At 39.2% G+C, this 18,471-nt stretch overlaps 1 protein-coding gene across 3 annotated transcripts in view; it reads left to right on the top strand.

Moving 5' to 3' along the window:
* The window catches only part of LIN28B (lin-28 homolog B), a 97,889-nt gene that overhangs the window by 62,242 nt on the left and 17,176 nt on the right, over nt 1-18,471 (top strand). For all 3 annotated transcript variants that reach the window (XM_083433602.1, XM_083433603.1, XM_083433604.1), the window contains one exon: nt 1,364-1,548. In XM_083433602.1, coding sequence (XP_083289728.1) covers nt 1,364-1,548 — 185 coding nt within the window. The remainder of the gene's footprint in view (nt 1-1,363; nt 1,549-18,471) is intronic.

The following is an 18,471-nucleotide window of genomic DNA, read 5'->3' as shown; positions in this document are numbered from 1 at the left end:
TAAGGTATGGTTTAGTGTTGTGTGAGAACTGGGGCACAGTGCTTAAAGGTTTCATTCTTTTTAGTTTGTAAATGGCATTCCAGCTATTTATCCTCTTCATTTAGAAGTTGCCGTAAGTATTGTATTCTCAGGAACTGACAGGGTTCCTAATAAAAGTAAATCCTAGAAAGTCATTGGAATGGCTGTTCCGCTTCATAACCTTAACAGTAATAAGTTTAAAATGTATGCTTTTATGGATCAAGCAAAAAGAAAAAAATCTATACTGAACTCATGGTAGCATAATAGATTTACTGGTGATTAATTGTAATGTCGTTTTATTTGCCATTTTCATGAGAGGTTTTCCCACTTCTGTTATGGATGTGTATGGAAGTTGTGTTGGTTTGAAAAATTGATATTTCCACCCCTTTGCCTTTGTTCTGAAAGTGCTGTTCAATGACTAGATAAGAAAGATTCAAAAGTGAACCTTTTCCACTGTTCACATTCCATTTTAGGAAGTCTTTTCACTTCTGTTTGTTTATCAAAATAAATAATATGAGAATGTGAAACAGGGACGCGGGTGGCGCTGTGGGTAAATCCTCAGCGCCTAGGACTTGCCGATTGTATGGTTGGCGGTTCGAATCCCCATGGCGGGGTGAGCTTCCGTCGTTCGGTCCCAGCTCCTGCCCACCTAGCAGTTCGAAAGAACTCTTAAGTGCAAGTAGATAAATAGGTACCGCTTTATAACGGGAAGGTAAACAGCGTTTCCGTGTGCTGCGCTGGTGCTGGCTTGCCAGAGCAGCTTTATCACACTGGCCACGTGACCCGGAAGTGTCTCTGGACAGTGCTGGCCCCCGGCCTCTTAAGTGAGATGGGCGCACAACCCTAGAGTCAGACACGACTGGCCCTTACAGGCAGGGGTACCTTTACCTTTATGAAACAGAAGATTTTTGGCAACACTTTAAAATACACTTTAGCTAGACGGTGTTTTCCAAGAGTTTCTCTGTGTATATATTTAGAGCTTATGAACCGGTTTTTCGCCAGCAGGTACGTAGCTGTTCATAAAAAAAAAAATCCATAATAATTCTTGGTTACATCCACCATGAAACCCTGCTGAAATCCATGTCTAATCTGTAAACACAATGAAATGGTACTAATTGTAGTGTAGTGTCCTAGGTACCCTTTGTTCTGCTAGAAGTTCATTTAAATGAAATAAGCAAAAAAGATAATTAAATGTGCCTAAGTATGTTCATAAAAGGAGTCAGTTTTTATATTTCAGAAATACAATTATGTTGTCCGGTTTTGTTTTGGGTTTTTTTTACATACTTCAGTATTGTTCTATTTTCCCTAAGCCTATGGTAACTAAGAATATGTTTCCTGTTCACAGAGCAAGCTTTACATGGAAGGATTTAGAAGCCTAAAAGAAGGAGAACCAGTGGAATTTACTTTTAAGAAATCTTCCAAAGGACTTGAATCAATACGGGTAACAGGACCAGGTGGGATTCCCTGTTTAGGAAGTGAGAGACGACCCAAAGGAAAAACAGTACAGAAAAGAAAACCAAAGGGAGATAGGTAAATATTTCCCCTCCTATTTTTACATCTTTTGGAAAACTTTTATTTGCGGTGCTTCTCTGCAGACTCGGATGCAGTCATGCAAAGATAAGGATGTGAATGGTTTAACTTGTGATTCCGGAAATGGCATATTCTGATTCCTTCCATGAGGAACAGCTGTAGCTTGGTGGTTTGCATGCAGAAGGTTTTGAGCTCAATCCTTGGCCTCTCTGGGTAGGACTGGGTGAGGCCTGATCTGAAACTTGGGAGAGCCAGTTCCAGGCAGTGTGGATAATTATCAAGATGGACCAATCTGTCCCAGATATACAGCATGTGTTTGCTCTGTGGGACTTTACATATGTGTAAGAGCATTCTTGCCATGATGATTTGTTGCATTTCACATTAGGTTCTGGTACTGGAAATGGGTTCTAGTTTTCCTCACATACATGTACTGCGCTGTATATATGTTCTGCCACATGTCTTTGGCTCATAAAGTAATTTTAGTGTTACATGCCGAGGTCAGCATGTTCTGCTAGCTCATATTGGTTAAAAAGATTCTTTCGTATTATGCAACAGAATAATGACAGGTCCTAAGTATTTCAGGACTTCAGGCAGGCTAAGAATAGAGATAGAAGGGGACAGGGCAGAGAGAGAAAGAGCTCCTACCAGAGGCAGGTGTGGTGAAAGAATGCTCAACTGACAATGGAACCTATTGAGAAGCCTATACTGTGTAGTTTTCTGTAATAATTATTCAGATAATGTCAGCTGTTGCGGTGTTACGGGCAGAGCGTTTGTGTGTGTTGAAATCTGAAAATGTCTTCTGGCGCTATTATAGATCTAGGATGGTTTATGGTTGGTTTCACTAAACTTTAATGTAGTGTGTTTTATCCATTTTAAGTTAAAATTATAATAATATATATATTATAATTTTTTATTTATACCCCGCCCATCTGTCTGGGTTGCCCCAGCCACTCTGGGTGGCTTCCAACATAAATAGATATAACAATAAAACATCAAACATTAATAGTAACAATCTGATATCCAATATAAAAAGTCACAAGAACTTTAAATTAAACAATTTATATCAAATAAAGCAATATTCAATAACCTGTTAGAAAATAATAGTAAACAGTTTACAATTACAATAAAGAATTACTAATCCATAATCAATAAAAATAATAGAAAATCACAATGCATAAAATACCACAAAACATACAAAACCAAGTCACCCTATGAAATTATGTGGAAGAAAATGAAAGGACCCATCACTAGCACAAGAAAACCTGGCCTCGCCTGACAGGGGCTTTGACGGGTGCAGAGATGCACTTAGTCTTTCTAGAGATCTCTTGTTTCCCATCATAAGAAGCTATAGCTCTGACCTATAATACATAACTAAACCTGTTTTCCAGAACAGAGTGTCTACACTGTGGGCTTCCCGTTGTTTGTAGACTTCAGCTGACTATGAATCCCTGACAACTAGTCAACAGTATCTGGAAGACCACATGTTCCCTATTTCTGGTTTAAACAGAGTCATACTATTGCAAAGGATAATTTTATGTATGTTTGCTCATAAATGTAGGAATTTCCTCCTTTCCTATGTGCATGTTGATGCAGACACTACCCACAGTGCCCATTTACTCCCAGTCTTTTGCCTTTGTCTGTCTGCATCATCCATTCGTCCACCTAGTTATCTTCTTCCACCCCAAATAATCCATTAGTCCTAACCGGCTTAGTGGTGGGTTCTGCAATGGCCGGGCGGGCCAGATTTAGGACCCTGGTGGGCCGGATCTGGCCTGCAGACTGTAGTTTGAGGACCCCTGAGTTAAGCAAATTCTTCTCTTTGAGTCACATTTATTTATAGTATTTAGTGTTTGTTCTCATAGCGTGGAGCCTTTGTCAAGAAGTGCATTCAGAGAAGGGTATGAGAAGTGATTAAAATTACATCCAGTTTTTCAAAGAATAGTCTTCGGTGGCTTTAGAGGTGGGTAGAATTGCTTTCCACCCTTTAGGTTTCGGACAGTTTAAATGGTGATCAATGTAATGGAGTTCAGACAGGTTGGCAAACAATAGTAAACCACAGACTGCTCTCGTTTCATTGCCTGCCATTAATGCTGCAGTACCCTTTACATCAAAGTTAACTGGGCTACTTTGATTTCGTCTGTCATATTGATATGTCTGATACATGTGCTTTAAATGGTTTGCATGTTGAAAGATGATTTTTTTAAAAAAAAAAAATCCTATTTAGAATTATCACAAAATTATAGAGCTGCATCTGCCAACATTTATGTTGGATAGAGTAGCCACAATCCACATCCCTGTGCCTGTGGCAAAAGTCCTGTTCAGTTAATACTCCTTGTGGGGTGAAAGCAGATATTTATTTATTCTATACTAACAAAACTAAACTACCATTCCCATTGGCTCTCCTAAACCTTCCTGCCACCGTTCAGCCATTTACATTTATTTATCACAAGATTATTAGGTACGCAAGTTGATCTGGTTAACAGTACAGTGTTTTTTTACACTTCAATGGCTTCACACTATCGCTTCACACAACGTATATTCAGCTATTAATGTTTACTAAAATGGCTTGGCTTTAAAGGAGAAGTTACCTACTACAGTCGTACCTTGGATGCCGAATGTTTTGGCTCCCGAATGCCGCAAACTGTTCGGGTTTGCGAACTGTTTTTGGAAGCTGAACATCTGATGGAGCTTCTGCAGCTTCTGATTGGCTGCAGGAGCTTTCTGCAGCCAACCAGAAGCCATGCTTTGGTTTCTGAACATTTTGGAAGTCGAACAGACTTGCGGAATGAATTCCCTTCGACTTCCAAGGTACGACTGTATATTAAAAACCCTTTAGCCAAATTGCCTGTTTTTTGTCTCCATGCCCCTTAAGCTTCAGCAACTTCACTGCTGTCAGGTCCTACATTGACAGTTAAACTGGACCCTAAAATGCACTAGACAGAAAACTTTTCCCTTCAGATGCATGCCAGTGTACATTGCAATACAAAGGTCAAAACACATTACACAGTGCCCATTAAGACTTAGAGAAACAGTCCTAGTTTAAAGCTGAGAGCCTCTTCTCTCCACATGTGCCATGAATAAAAGGGAAGAAACAATTCTTGAGACAGGATGAATACCTTGTGGTCCTCTGGATGTTGTTGGACTCCCCATCAGACCCAAATAGGATAATGGGAGTTACTGGGCGAGTCCTAATGTCGGAGGGAATATGATCAAATTCGGGCACCTTTTACCATATGTGGTGGTCATGTGACATATCAGTTACTGTGGTTTTGGACAGACAGTCCCACGTGTCTCTCAGCACTGTTAACTCTGCTTGAGGGAAGCTTAAAAGAGCTGAAGTATAAATAACGCTATAACTCTGATCCTGGTTATAGTAAGACTTGTTATAGCTCGTAAATGGAAAGCTTTAGACAATGTCTGCATAGAAGCTTGGCTGCAACAAAATGAATTAATAGGAAAAAATAACCGAACACCCGAGATCATTGCGAGAAAATGAGGCTTTCTGGGGAACTTGTTGCAGGCTTGTTGCATATAAATTTAGAATCATCCATGTCCACAAACACTTTCTGTTTTGGCTTTAGAATTCAATGCCATGTTGATACTTAGGGGTGGGGGACTTTAAAAAGGGATGATAGGAGTTGTAGCCCATTAACATCTGGTGGGCCACCAGTTCCTTATACCTCAGTTAAAAGCAACAGATGGGAATTGGCTCCTTAAGAAGGCTATGAAAAGAGGTTGCTTTGCTAGAATTGGGAGTAGCTCTCAGGAATTCATCTACTTGTGTGGATTTGGTTGTCTTTGCCTCATAATTTTAACACATGGTATTAGTGAGGACCCAACTCTGGAAAGAATTAAATGTCTCACTCTTCCAATCATTCCCTGTTCCAGCATTTTAGCTTGCTAGATGGAACAATCCCCCTTGCTTTTGCCCCACTGTTCTGGGGGTTCCCCTGACCCTCTGAGAGCTGATATTGGGGAACAAGAGAGGTTGGAAAGTCCCATCACACAAATGGGCTTCTGTTGATGGGGCTGGTCATGTGAACCCTGTTCTCTAATACGCTAGTCTGTTATATCTGTGAACTGAATAAGCGTAGTGTTGAGGACTTGCAAAATTGCTGTGGAAGGGTTAAAATGTGAGTGGAGTTGCTTTTTGCTTTCTAATTTTTAATTAGAAAAATAGAATGCTGGGTTTTGATGTGGAAAGCCTGTATTCCAGTCCTCATTCACTAGGTGGCCTGGCTAGCTTGCTCCTATCGATCAGCCTGACCTACATCAAAAAATGCCAAAACACTACTTTGAGCTCCACAGTAGACAGGCAAGATGCAGAATTAACTCTTCATAATTTGGAAACCAGAAAGTTGATTGCTGGGTTAGCTTGAGCCAAGCAGGATAGATTTCTAGTCTTACATTTTTAAACATAAGCATTATAATGATTTATTAAGCCTCTTTTGAAGGAGTGCTTAATTTGTGCAAGTAAAGTATGGTGAAGTGTTTTGAAGAGAGAGACACTTTGTTTTCTGCAAGCAATCCAAAGAGAAGCTGCATAATTGTTAAAATGCAGCTAAAATGAAACTGGTTGCATTGTCACTGATAAGCAGACTGACCCAATGCCCCAACATTTTAAAGGAATCCATTGTTTAGAAATAAATAGCTCTAAAGACACATCATCGACAACTGAAAACCTCAGTAAACAGGGTAGAAGAAAATAAAACATGTAAACCCATTAAGTGACCTTAATTAGATTTCAGAATTATTAAAGCACAATTGCAGTTCCCCCTCTTCCACCCCTGGTATAAAGGCAGATTTTGGTAATATTTTATAATGAATATGTTGAAATACTGCTTAAAAGTGCTGGCCATTTTAGGCATTTTAAAAATAGCAGAATTTCAGCAAGTTTCAATAAATGTTGTAGTGGGCTTGTGCTTTTTAAGACTTGTTTTGTCAGATTTTGGAATTTGCTTTTTAGTGGTTTCTTTTGTAGGAGAGAAATCTTTCAGGCATGAATTGATAGTCCAGATCTTTTGCGGTCTGTCTCTTCTAACCTATGACCCTTGTTCCTACAAGGTCAACATCTGAGGGCAGGAGATTAAGATAGTTTAAAGACTGGAATGGGAACTGGAATGGAAAAATTAGCCAGCCTATTTTGGTTGCAAAACATCAAAGTCTCCAAACCATTTACTTATTTTTCAATGTAGTTTAAGAGTAACAAGTTAATTAATTATACTGTGCTTGGCAAATATATGCCTGGAATTAAGAGGACCATCATGGAAGAATTTTTGTTTTGTATTAAATATAGCAAGCATATTGTGTTACACGTACCGTAAAGAGTCTTTAGCAGTTTGCAATATAACTTGGAATCTGGTCTTGCAACTTCTTTGCCCAATTACTTCTCATTCTCATTAACTGCAACACTGACACCAGTAACACAAATTTCCTGTGTAAGGATCTAACCACGATTGTGTACCCAGTGACTCCTGAGATCGTGTGTTGAAATTGCTAGTATGTTTCCTAATTAAAGTTTAATTATTAAACCAGTGCCTCTTGTGCCGTTTCTTTACAAATGCAAATGTTCTCTGTGTAGTGGCATTGTCCATTACATAAAGAAATCAACCCCAACCAATACATTGGTAACAATGTATGTGCCATTACATGAAATATTGGTCCTCCATCTGCATAAGTGTGTTTAAGGCACATGCATTATGCGCATGAGTTTGTATATGCACATGTACATAGACTCCAATATAAGTTGTAGAAGCAGTGATTTTTTATGAACAAAATGCAGGCTGCTAGTAGTTTCCTTGCCGTTGCTGTTTTTAAAATATAAATCTCACATGGGCAGAAAATACGCTTTGTTCTTTCATGGAAAAAGGAAGAGATTGTGCCTTCAATGTATAAGCAATTTTTATGGAAAAGTGCTGTTTCTTCTATCATTCAGAATCTGATTGATATCTTTATAGACTTAGGCGGTTTTCTGATTGTTACTCTGCCACCAGAAAGGATTTCAAATTGAAATAGCTTAAACTACTGTTGGGAAATGTATATATAAAGAGGTTTTGCCACTGTCCCTGTAATCACATGGCTTCCCCTGCCTCAAACAATGCATGGGCAGCTGCAGGAGAAAACGTTTCTTTATAAATAACTCATGTTCAGTAGAATCCTCCTTTCTCCTGAGACAACTATACATGGTGCGGATGTTGGGAGCTTGTGTGTCTCCCAGGCAGGGCCAGCAGCACCCAAAGCCCCCCCCCCCCAGTGCCTCTTCACATGCAAAGGGTAGTTTATAAGGAGCTGTGAATAAGGAAATTATAGGTTCTCATTTATAAATTCTGTTGGCCCATAAAATGTTTGAGAGTAAGTTTGTGCATAGTTTTTCACAAGAGCTTGTGTAAATTGAAGAACTTGCTTGTATTTGCAGCCCTTTTGTAGATCCATCTAAGGTGCTATATTGTGTTTTGTTTCAACAGACTAACATGGCGAACCTTTTGGAATTGTGCCCTTAACTACCAGTGACTGAATAACCTTAGGGTTTGGATGTGCACATAAAAAAGGAGAATATGTGTGACTTGTTTCCTAAATGGGGGGTGTTCTAATAATGAATTATTCTATTATAGAAGTCTTAAAAAACACACAAAACTCTAACTTCTTAATTCAGCCTTTGCAAATTGGTTGGCTGTTTCCTCTAGCCTGTGCATCTGGAGAAAGGGCACCAGTGGTTCTTGCTTTTGTATATGCTTAGCTATTTAAATGCACATAAATTAATTTTCTCTGACAGCAGTTGTAAACTAAGAAAACACACTGGGAGGTGGTCCCTAAAGCACTGTTTCTGAACCTGTGGCCCATGGGCTTCATATGTAAACCTGAAATAATTATTGCTTACAGCCTTTAACTGGTATGACGAATACCTCTTACAACTTTTTGTTATGTTGGCATGTTTTGGCACTTGCAACCGAACACTGGAAAAGTCTTACATTTTGACATTTGAGAACCACTCTCTGGCAGCTAGTGATGGTTCCAATCACTGTTGCACCACAAGGTGCTTGCACAGGGACCTCCCCCGGAGTGTCCCCCACAGCTTGACTCTGATGCACAACCTTCAGCACGACCTGAGCATCAGAGACAAGCTGCAACAGTCACTAAAACCAACTCCTTGTACAAACACCCACAGTGAACCACCACTGGATCTGCTGCTAGTGTTAATTAACAGTGTGACCAGGAGTGATTAGAATTTGGGGGGGGGGGGAGTATCTAATGCTCCTTGAGTAACTGGATGCTTTGTAGAATAATTTTTTTATACCTTATGAAGCAATATCCTGCAATCAGATTATTGGTGTTCTTAACATTCCTGTAACAAAACTGTGAATAACTCTTAAATATTTAGAAGTACTCTAAATGTTTCAACAAATTACACATTAATAGGAGTGATAGGTCCTTTTTTTGCTGGGATGCTTCAAGTATAGGTTATAAAACAGTCAATGTTGCAATTAAAAGGCATGAAGCCAATGGCTGTTGAGGGAAATCAGCAGTTTGGAAGGTCCTGAACTCACATGACAATAAATGGATGGGACATTAAACCTAGTGAACCTGGACTTGTAGATTGCTATAGCTAAAAGACTGGGAACCACTATCCTAAGCAGTAATTCTAGAGTAGTTTTTAGTTACAATCCCTGAGTTCTTACAGGACTAGAGGGAAGAGGAAAAGAACATCATTTGAACAATGTGGTTTCTTTTTTATACAAAGGTGATGGTACAAAAGTATTTGACTTACTATGTGATTGGCAAGATGCTGTAAAAGGTTGTTCTCATCAGATGCAGATGAGGAAAAATATTGCTGCTTACAACCATTAAAGAAAGATAAAAAGCCAGTTTGTCAGAGAACAGAGCTTGATCCTTTTCAGACAAACAATATATTCAAGGGATGAGAATTCATGATGCCCTATGGACCTATATCCCAACATTATGGAAAAAGGCAAAGCTTGAACAATGAGTGACTCTTGGTGGTTCAATCTGACTCACCACTAATACCCTGAGAGAGATTATTCATATGTTTTCTTTGGATGTAATTGTAACGGTACTTACTGAAAACAAGTTAGTAAATATAGGGAAACCAAGATTTGCTGAATGCTTGGTAGAATATATGAAAAAGGAAATTTTCTTAAAATAAGACTGATGTTCCCACCCACATCAATTTCAGAAACATTTTAGGTGTTTTATTTTATCACTTACATGTTTGCTGTCCTGGGCTCCTTTGGGAGAAAGGCAGCATATAAATAAAATAATAAATATGAGTCCTTTTTAGCAACTGCTATGTGAAACCAAAACATTGCTTTCAACAACATATATTTTATTTGATGTATAAGGATGATTGAGATGATGAAGAACTCGAATTCTTGAGAGAGGTAGAGAGCATTTTACTTAAATTTGATCAGTTTTGTAAGTTTAGCTATCCATCTATTGCTTGCTCTTTAAAAGAACCATACTATTTTGCTGATGTTAATAATATAATTTCATGTTATTTCATTAAATCATTGTCCCATTAAAACTGTTGGGCACTATCCTATAATAATAGCTCCTTCAAGAACCATAGCATTGTGTATGTGTTTGGTACATATATAGGTGTCTTGTGGTTGCAAAAGAGAAACTCTGGCTAGTTGTAGCATGCATAGATGGCTGGTTGGCACTAGCATCTCTCTGTCCTACTACAAATTGTCATTGGTATCCAGAAACTTAATGTTCTTATTTTTGAACTTCTAAAAACAGCTTCGAACCAGCATGTTTATGGAAGCTACTTTGAAAAGCATGACACTGAATGACAGGTAACCAATAAATAAACAATCCCCAAACCAAGCAGGTGGATAGAACGTATCCCTTCCTGACATTATTCCTATGCCTACATCAAGATTTGTTAAGATCAGAATATTACAGAAACAAATATTATTTTAAAGTATATATACTTAAGTATATAGAAAGCTGTCGGTGATGCATTTTGATTGCAAAAGCCAGCAAGCCTTACTTGGGGTGAGCACCTCACATTTGGGGAATCATCACAGAAAAGGCCTGTTCTCATTTTGTCACCCTCGGGACCTCTCACGGAGAAAGTTCATGAAGAAGGACCTCAGATGATGATTGTGTAGGCTCCAGGTTGGTTCATATGGGGAGAGGCGGTCTTTGAAGGTTATAGAACTTGGCATGCCTAATTGCTTTGCAGCCAGTTGTATCATCTTCAGTGTTATTGCCACCCTTGTATTGTCAAGTTGGCAGAATAGAATTAAAATACACTATTCTTGGACAACCCATTGGTCACTTTCCAGATAGTACATAAATGTTTCTGGAAGAAGGGAGATAATGGAGAAAGCAGTCAAATGGTTTTTAAATTTACTCTTGTGTCTGTCTTTAAATATGAAAGATGGAATTCTTCTTGGGTCCCTGAAATCTTGTACTCTGTTTCCTGATGGGAGCTCACCAAGCCTTCTGTTGGTTGTGTTGCCTAAGGGATAGCTGCACTCCTCCGTTCACCATTGTTTCAGGATTCCTTGCCCTGCCATTTATAGATGCTGGCTATTCATTATGTGTTCAGGAAACCTGTGGCAAACAGCATTTCCACCCTGCCCCCCACCTTTCCGTGCTGCTTATTCTCTCCAATTTATTGGCATTGGCCTCTCTGTCTCGCCAACATTCAAGATCGACTTGTCATTCTGCAAACTGCATTTTCCGTTCAAGGGAGTCTCCTGCAGAGGATCCCAGCTGCTTCCACTTAAAACACCCAGAAACTAATCCTCCAGAATCAGCTTGAGCAGACCAGCATCTGTCTTTCGCATTTTGGTCCCCTCGAGGTGCCTCAGATAATGCTCAGCACCACAGTCAGGGCTGCTGTTCCTACCTTTTGGCCAGCCTTTTGATTCCGAGTCTGTTCCCAAACCCCTTTCTCTCTTTCTTCCAAGTTTTACTGCAGTCAAAGTAATAAAGCCATTTTCTCTTAGGAATATTCTGGTTTATAGACAGGTTTTAAAACCCACTCGCTTAAAGTCAGCCTGCCTTCATTATGTGGTTACCACAAGATCAGTTCATTTATGAACATCCACTAGTTTGTGGGTGGAAATTTTTTTGGGGAGAAAAACATTCATGAGAAAAGGGATTGCCCAACCTTTTAGCAAGGGCAGCATTTGTACAACCTGTTTAGATGCTGCGTGTGTGTGTGTGTGTGTGTGTGTGAGAGAGAGAGAGAGAGAGAGAGAGAGAGAGATGCCCATCAGTTGGGTGCATGTTTAGCTGTTTTGGGGGATATGGTACCTAGAGTGGTTTAGAACTTTTGTGGTGCTGACTGGCTATGCCAAAATCCTTACTATTAAGTTCATTTAGCTAATCTATTTTCACAAGATTACACACACACACACACACAATATATATATATATATATATATATATGCTTTCGTAGATTTTCACGGGTACAGGAATGCAGGTTTTGGTGTCCTCGGGTGGGATTCAGGAAATCACTCAAGAAATCACTCAAGATATCCCTCAAGTAATTAAGGAACAAAAGAAGAAAAGGCACACTAGCCTGGGAACCTCCTCTCTGCCCAGAACATTGGAGGCTATACACCACACCTCCTCAACAGTATTTATAGGAACTCAAACACTGAGATCCTGCTCTGTTCCAGTAACAAGAAGCCGAAAGCACCAGCCTGAAGATGACGAGTGAGACCTCGTCGAAACGTCGCCTAGACACCCCAACTTTTACACGGGAAGACACCCGAGGACACCAAAACCTGCATATATATATATATATATATATAATGTTGCCTACTCTTATATTTAGATCAAGGCCAGACGCTCCCAAATTCAATATATTCTTACTAGTTTGATTATCGAAGTGACATCCATTTAGCTCAGTTGGTTAGAGTATGGTGCTGATAACGCCAAGGTTGCAGGTTCAATCCCTGTAAGGGACAGCTGCATATTCCTGCATTGCAGGAGGTTGGACTAGATGAGATCTTTAGAGTCCCTTCCAATTCAGTGATAAGGAAGAACAAGCCAGTTAACACACTTGAATTTCATTCCTCTCATTCTCCTGCAAGGCTGGGAGGAGTACTGTTTCAGAGTTTAGTTTCACTTTTGTGTTCTCAGGGACCCTGGTTTATATAGCAAACTCTCTTAAGTTTCATAACAAGGAGATAACATGTGTTATTATGAAACTAGCTTATTAAATTAACCCACTGGTTTTTTAAAACCACGACCCCTGGGTTGAATGTAATGCTGGTTCAGAGTTCAGTAATGCTAAACTCTGGCAGAGTTCTCTAACCAGCCCTGTGCAAAGAGGGAGGCACCATGGAGCCAATGGCTACAGTCCAGTATTCCTTATACCAAATCACCTCCAATCTGGGAGCAGTAAGAAAAGGGATGCTTGCAGCGATTATAGCTAAGACACAACTGACCTATCCTACAAACCAGTTGTGCAGCCTTAATTTTTTGTTGCAACTGGTTCCAAGCCCATTTTAATCTCTCAGACATAAAAAAATGTAGCAAGAGTTTAATAGAAACCAGTTGCATTGATTCTTGAAATTAGAAACAAAGGAATAATTTTCAGAATTTCTAAAGCTTGTCTTCTCCTTATGCTATTATTCAATAAATGTTTCGGTAAAATAAAACTGATTGAGATACTGTTTCAGTTTAAAAGCAGCTACCTGGTTGTTTCTTTGTTTTAAAACAAACTGTTTAGAGGTTTTGCACATATTTATGGCTTAAATGCAACAGTAGCTGAATCTACCACAGCTCTGGGCACATAGGCTAGAAAGATGTGTTTATTTCTATGGTCACTGAATAAAGCAGCCTGCAGATAAGGATTGAGATGGGGTTACCTGCCTGCTACTTTCTCTGGCTGCTAGCTCTTATTGCTGTGGCTGTTCCACCTGTGTGAATGCACTTACGCAATGGTGGCAAGGATGCATGAAAAGATCAGGAGGCGTCATTGATTTACACGAATACTTTATTTCCCTTTTGCCTGAATATACATGCATGTATGGTGTGGCAGCTGCGGCTGCCCTATTCTTACTTGTATTGGTCTAATCCCAGGATAAATTGAGGTAACTGAGAAGCAGCAGGTGCAAGACAGAGCAGGTGACCAGGCAGGCAACTGCCTTATTGCAAGGCTGGAATAAAGTTTTGGCATCACATTAACATTCAGTTTCTTGCTTCAGTGGTGACATCTGATAGTCATTGATAAAAATGAGGAGAACAGTAGACCTTTTAACTTGGCAAGATAGCTACCCAAGCGTAGCCTACTTAAACTTATGTTGTTGTTTCATGTATTTAACATTATCTCCCCGAACCCATTATGTTAGGCAACCAGGAGAAGCAGAATTCTGTGTGCGAAAGGCACATGGGTGTGTATCTCGAATGCATGTTCACCTGCACTGCAGTGCTCACATGAGTCCAGGTGTGCTGCTTTGATGCATATGAAGCTGCCATTATATATAACTAGTTGCACATGCCTAGGGTTGGATCAGGTAATTGTGAATCAAATTTGCATCATTTTCATGCTGGACTAGATTATATTAATATCCAAGAACAGTAGATCTGTTGTGGGATGCTTGCTTGCTTGCTTATTTATTTATTTATTTATTTATGGTAGTGTTATTGTATTTTGGACTAATGTTGATGTCCTGTGGCTTTAATTTTAATATTGGAAAGTGCTTCAAACTCTTCTTGCTGGCCTGTGAAGTACTGACAGTTATTCGTGTGGCCTGCTGTCATGATGACATTTTATATAGATACATAAACTTCAGAATGTTCCTTCTGTGAATGGAAGGGCTTCTTTCATTTGCAGAAGGAACTGTGATCCTGAGAGGCAATTTTCACTTCTCCTCTCCATGCCACCTCTCACAGTGTTCCGCCCCCCCCCAAACCTTCCTGCTATTGCACAAGTGGGATTCTGCACATAGGAACTCTGGATCCAAGCCCAAATATATAGAAATTAAGTCAACACCCGCCCTTATTCATGTATCGTTTTTCTTGATGCAGTTGTTTCAGTACAGCTGAACTGAAAATTAGATCCTAATGGAAGAATAATGCCATACCTTAAATACTGGTAATTGTAATTTTGCCAGTTCAGACAGTCCAAAATGTTGCAAATGCTTTACAACTGTTCAAAACAATCATCATTTCTTTTCCAGTGGTCAGTAATCATTATTAGTATTAAACTGACTAATGTGTAGTCATTCCTACAAATTTTAAACTGAATGCTAGGTTGAATTGAAAGATACCTTCTGTTCATGGAAGTCTAGCAGTTGTTCATCAGCCCTCTCCTACACACTAGAAGCCTTCAACTGCTCTTAAGATTTGTAGGATTCTCTGTAATTCTGGGAGGTCGTGCAGGGAGTTCAATAGATAGAGAGTGAAATTGGGAGACCTGCCTTAGAGGAATGCTTTCCTCTTGTATGAAAGCACCTTTTCATACAGTCATTGATTTAAAGCAGGCATGGTCAAACTCGGCCCTCCAGATGTTTGGGACTACAATTCCCATCATCCCTGACCACTGGTCCTGTTAGCTAGGGATGATGGGAGTTGTAGTCCCAAAAACACCTGGAGGGCCAAATTTGGCCATGCCTGATTTAAAGTAATTGCCTTTTTCATCTTATACTTTACATAAAATCCAGACTTACATTCCAAATTGTAACTTCATTTTCTGTGGCTACTTCACAGCCTTCATCTCATTTCCATTTAAGAGCCATTTAAAATCTAAGGACTATAGGAAAATACTACGTTTTGTTGTTAGAATTTGAAGAGATAGAAACACAGGTGCTTTTGTTATCTGCGTTTATTATGGTTTCTTAACCACCATTCAAAAACGATATGATTTAATTTTCAAGCTTTTTCAAGCTTCGAAAAATTGTGTATAATCCAAAGATTTGTACAAAGATGTATATGAAATGACCCCTTCAACCTTTTTGTTTTATGAGAGCTTGCGTAACACAGTGGCTTAGAGGCCAGGTTACAAATCAGGAAGTTGCAGGTTTAAATCTCACCTCTGCCATGAACTGGCTAGGTAGCCCTGGCTCACAGTAGCTGGACTGATGGAGGAGTAACAGTTTTCTGTCCAGGAACCTACACATTCATTCATGCCAAGTCCTGGCTTGGCTTAGTGTTGTTACAGGAACAGGATCACTGGATGGCCTTAGGCAAGCCACCCTCTCTGACTTTCCCATCTGCAATGTGGGGAAAAGTAATAACTGATTATACAAATTTGTGGCGCTGTGGGTTAAAGCCTCAGTGCCTAGGGCTTGCTGATCGAAAGGTCGGCGGTTCGAATCCCCGCGGCGGGGTGTGCTCCCGCTGTTCGGTCCCAGCACCTGCCAACCTAGCAGTTCGAAAGCACCCCTGGGTGCAAGTAGATAAATAGGGACCGCTTACTAGCGGGAAGGTAAACGGCGTTTCCGTGTGCGGCTCCGGCTCGCCAGAGCAGCGATGTCACGCTGGCCACGTGACCCAGAAGTGTCTCCGGACAGCGCTGGCCCCTGGCCTCTTAAGTGAGATGGGCGCACAACCCTAGAGTCTGTCAAGACTGGCCCGTACGGGCAGGGGTACCTTTACCTTTATACAAGCATTAAAACTAAAGAATGCATGTTCAGTTCTTTGAGCCCCTGGAAGTGTTGGCAAATGGGAAGTGCTGGTAAAGCTCAGTTCCTAGAGCGTGAGACTCTTCATGGATTCAAGCCCCACATTCGGTAAAAGATTCCTGCATTGTAGGGGGTTGGACTAGATGATCCTTGTGGTCCCTTCCAGTGCTACAGTTCTGTGATGCCAAGTGCTGTTTTCTGAATACCAGAAAACAAGAGAGCGGCACCAATTCACATGAAAAGGGAGGGAGTTCCCAAAGGTTCAAAATAAATCTGGGTTATCAGGTGCCTAAGTCAGGCTTGTTGCTCTTTCTCACATTACTCCAACACAAAAATACATAATAATAATAATTTATATGAATTAACATATCTATATTAGGAAACAAATCTTTATAAAATGTGTTGTCCTAAAAGCTATCCCCTTTTTACTATAAAATACTAGAGCTATTATTTTCCATCACCTATTTCATAAGGTTATCACATCTTTACATGTATAATGCTTATTTTTCAAATTCTCACCGGGAAAACAAACTTTTTTCACGTGTGTGCCTCCTTTCTCATAAAAGATTACAGAAGATGACAAAATATCATTGAGTGTTATTCACAAACTGTTTATCAGCAAATAAAATAGGTTCTTTATTCTGTCTTTGTAAGGTCCTATCTCTCATTATTTAATACAGAGAGAACTGTCTTCATTTCTTCATTGAAATGATTATAATATATTTTTCTCTGTAAACTGCTTTGGAATTTATTTGTAATAGAAAGCAGTGTAAGAATACTGCTTACTATTTTAAAAAATGTTAAAAACATTTAAAACTAGAAAACAGACATTTCATGCTGCTATTGTAACAATTTCTTCTAACATAGTAGTTGTTTCTGCATAGTGACAGAAAAGTAATACTAAAACATGCAGATTTTTATTTTTTGCCCCAACCCTTTTAATAGTAGAGAAGCCATCTTCTTTCACTCGCTTTTTCTTCCTGCAATTGTATTTCTTCCCAACTGCCATACAGATGCTTCATAAATTCAATCATTGACTCAGGTGCTGAATCTCTCTTCTTCTGTGCATATGTTTAAAACTTTATTTACCAGCATGTTTCCATGTAGACACCATGAGTATATCACCAAGAAGCCATTTCCCAGAAGAACATAAAGATGGCTATATCTTCAGCCAATGCATGTGTTCCACTGAATGGCTATTATCAAAAAAAAAAAAACACTTAGCACATGCATAATTTTAATTAAAATGGAATTTGGCACTATTATGATATGATTTAATGTCATCCAATATTATTAAAATGCAAAGAAGGATTATAAAATGTGTGTATGGTGGAAATGTCTGAGGAAATATGTAGGAAATGAAGTCCCTTATATTTACTTTGAAGGGGGAGGAGTCATTGAAAGCCTCTAGTTTGCAATTCCACATACAGAAACTTCCATGTACCTTGTGAATGAAAGGCAAAAGGCTTGTAGACACATGCAAGATTTTATTTGAACTTGTCATGTGCAGTTGACAACCAAAGCAATATAGAAATTTATGACAAACTTTAGCAGAGGTAATCTGCATGTTAACAACAAATTAAGATGCTAAGATATCTGAACATTCTTCACTCAAGTGTTTTTGCCTAGAGGTAAATCAACAAAACAGAGATGATTAGTGTTCACTTCAGTTCTTTTATTTGTTGCATCAATTATATATTCAATTATTATAATGGTTAAAACAATTCAGTTTTCTGTTTAAGAAAACATGGGGATAATCCTGATTAACTGCGAAAAAGCTTCATGTCTCTTGAATTGAATTTCTATTTTTCAAAATCCCTGTGTTCTTTTTAAATACAGGTGAAGGCAGTATTTTATACAATTGTTTCTTGTGAAATGCATTACACTTTCTTAAAGGGCTTTTTAAAACAACAACAACAACAACACTTTCCTTTATCGTATTCTAAATGTCTTTATGGAAAAGGAGGAAGATAAAGAAGCCAAACTGAATGTCATACAGAATCTGGAGCCAACATGAATTCCTCTCTTTTCTCCCCCCTTCCCCCATCTCATTGTAAGGTTCCATCATGCGTGTCTCTTCTGGGGCTTCTCAATTGTTCACATAAAACTTGTTTTGTTTACTTGGGGGTGGGGGGAACCGACAAAAAGTATTTGTGCTTAAGTAGCAGCATTTGTCTGTTTTCTGCTTGTTGTAAAACTGGCTTTCAGACAATTTTCTTTTTCAGTGTTTGAACTATTAATATTAATCCGCATTGCACTTGCTCTAAATGCAAATGGGATTTACAATTAAAACAATTATGTAAATATGCAGAAC

The sequence above is a fragment of the Podarcis tiliguerta genome, assembly GCF_965153285.1.
Source record: "Podarcis tiliguerta genome assembly, chromosome: 3".
In the NCBI taxonomy this organism is placed as follows: domain Eukaryota; kingdom Metazoa; phylum Chordata; class Lepidosauria; order Squamata; family Lacertidae; genus Podarcis; species Podarcis tiliguerta.
Note: the sequence above shows the minus strand (reverse complement) of the source record. Positions and strands in the feature narration are given on the sequence as shown.